Source organism: Engraulis encrasicolus, chromosome 21 (assembly GCF_034702125.1).
Source record: "Engraulis encrasicolus isolate BLACKSEA-1 chromosome 21, IST_EnEncr_1.0, whole genome shotgun sequence".
In the NCBI taxonomy this organism is placed as follows: Eukaryota; Metazoa; Chordata; class Actinopteri; order Clupeiformes; family Engraulidae; genus Engraulis; species Engraulis encrasicolus.
Window position 1 is genome coordinate 38,075,387 of NC_085877.1, and position 2,500 is coordinate 38,077,886.

Consider the following 2,500-nt stretch of genomic DNA (forward strand, 5'->3'; position numbering starts at 1 on the left):
AGTTGATGAGCACATTGCTGAGAAAAAAAACTCACCGTAGATGATGTTGATGAGCATATTGATGAGATAAACAACTCACCGTAGAGGTTGTTGATGAGCATATTGATGAGATAAACAACTCACCGTAGAGATTGTTGATGAGCATATTGATGAGAAAAACAACTCACCGTAGAGGTTGTTGATGAGCATATTGATGAGAAAAACAACTCGCCATACAGGATGTTGATGAGCATATTGATGAGAAAAACAACTCACCATAGAGGTTGTTGATGAGCATACTGATGAGAAAAACAACTCACCATACAGGATGTTGATGAGCATATTGATGAGAAAAACAACTCACCGTAGAGGATGTTAATGAGGGAGATGGGCATCACCAGGATTCCCACCAGCATGTCGGCGACGGCCAGAGAGCGCAGGAAGAAGTTCGTTGCGTTCTGTAGCTTCTTCTCCAGCGAGACCGCCAAGATCACCAGGATGTTCCCGCCGATGGTGAGGAAGATGATGATGAGGATGAGCAAGGCGGGCCAGTTCTTCTGCTTCATCGCTTCCTGTTCGGTACCTGAATGTCGGGATGTAAATAATAATCAATATGTATCGATACATCAATCTTACGGTCGACGATCAAATCGAATCATATCGCATCATGGGCGATTCTTAAGTAACAAAAACAATCAAATCGTTGGCACCTGCCCAATACCCTAGCTCCATAACATAAAAGAAGTGGAAAATTAATAATAATTAAAAAAAAACAAATTACATACGATTGTATCGTATCATGGGGCATTCTTAGTTTGGAAAATAATCAAATCGTTGCCTTAAGAAATCGAATCATATCGTCATGGAAGCTGTGATTCCCCCCCTTATACCTGAGTGATGATGATGACGAGGATGTTGGTGGAAGGCGCCTCTGCTGCCATTGCCGGCACCTGCCAGGTACTGGGTCAGGTTGGCCCCTAGTCCGCCGTTTGGGTCGGCCCACGCGGCACTGGTCTCGTTCAGGAGGGTGAGGACACTGGACGAGGAGCTGGAATTGGTGCCAGAACCGGGCCAGGCAGACATCCAGCCGGCACCACCACCACCACCACCACCAGCCATGGCACCCAGGGAGGCAGTGGTGGAGCCGAAGCCTCCCAGCAGTGGGCCTCCTAAGGGGGGTGGGGTGGCCATCGTCCTGGGGGGTGGGGGGTGGAGGGGGGGGCGTCTGAGTCAATGAGTCAGTCCCCAAGGAGGAACAACGCCCCCCCACCCCACCGTACTCCCTCCACTCCCAATGTCTCCTCCACCACCAATGGGCTGAGTCTCGCAGGGGGCAGGCAGGTCCTTGAAGTCTGCACACTTAAAATCCTTTTTGTTGTTTTTTTTTTATTCTTTCTGCACACTTAAAATCCTCTGTTTTCTTATTCTTTCATGGCTGGATTATATTTCGACTTCAACAGTATTCATCGGATTCTCCTTGAACTTGACAGGTACCCAAATTGTCAGGGAAAGGGGCAGATAAATTTGTTCAGGGGGTCCACAGTTTGTAACTGGGGTGTCACTGTCTCCACCACTGCCACCACCACTGAGGGATCTCCAGAAGCTGCAATGTTTCACTACATGTGCTTGTCGTTTCCAGAGCACTCGGTGGTTGTGATAGTTTCAAGGGTAAGGTAATGGGTACAGGGGGAGGGGTAAAATGGGTGGTAGGGCTGTAACCATACACTCAACCATTCGGTTCATATCATGATTTTTGACTTGCTGTTCAATAAACCCCACAATTTTTTAAATGTATCCCTTCAAATGAATTAAATAGCTTTTTCACATTTGACAACATTCTAAAATAAAAAATATAAATAAAAACTATGACCCTATAGAATGGGTTACAAAAGGTTACTTATAGTTTTTAAACATTTTTTTTTTAAATGATGATGATTTGAAGCTTGGAAGCGCTATGACATCATGTCAAGCCTTTGTTTTCTGGATTAAAGGGTAACAGAACTTTGAAAAGGTGTATCACGATAATGCTTTCTTGCACCACAATAGTATTGCCTATCAAGATTTCTCGGTTCGATACAATATCGTTACAGCCCTAGTGGGTGGGGGGTGAAAGTGACAAGTGTGTGGTGTGACACACTTTCCTGTTCCTGTTTCTCCTACTTCACAGCGGAGATGAGAGATGAAAGAGATCCCATAATGACACAGGTCAAATCCGAGCACGCTTTCACATCCAGGAAAAGCGTCATTATCCACCTTGTCCAAAGGAACATTTTCACCATTCCAGGCTTTTGATCTCCTTTTGGTCTCTGCCTCTCTTGCTCTCTCTTTAATTCATCCGCTCTCTGTCTTCCTCTTAGTATGTGTCCTCTGCGGTACAGTCATCCTGAAAGAAAGATAGAGAAGAGAAGAGAAGAGAAGAGAAGAGAAGAGAAGAGAAGAGAAGAGAAGAGAAGAGAACAGAGGAGAAGAGAAGAGAAGAGAGGAGAAGAGAAGAGAAGAGAAGAGAAGAGAAGAGAAGAGA

General features: G+C 45.2%; 1 protein-coding gene across 1 annotated transcript in view; it reads right to left on the bottom strand.

Moving 5' to 3' along the window:
* Nucleotides 1-1,116, bottom strand: part of htr2cl1 (5-hydroxytryptamine (serotonin) receptor 2C, G protein-coupled-like 1) — a 45,181-nt gene extending 44,065 nt beyond the window's left edge. The window contains exons 1-2 of the mRNA XM_063186890.1: nt 870-1,116; nt 344-562 (exon numbers count right to left, since the gene is read on the bottom strand). Of these exons, the coding sequence (XP_063042960.1) occupies nt 344-562; nt 870-1,098 (448 nt within the window). The 5' untranslated portion in view covers nt 1,099-1,116. The remainder of the gene's footprint in view (nt 1-343; nt 563-869) is intronic.
* Nucleotides 1,117-2,500: the final 1,384 nt, after the last annotated feature.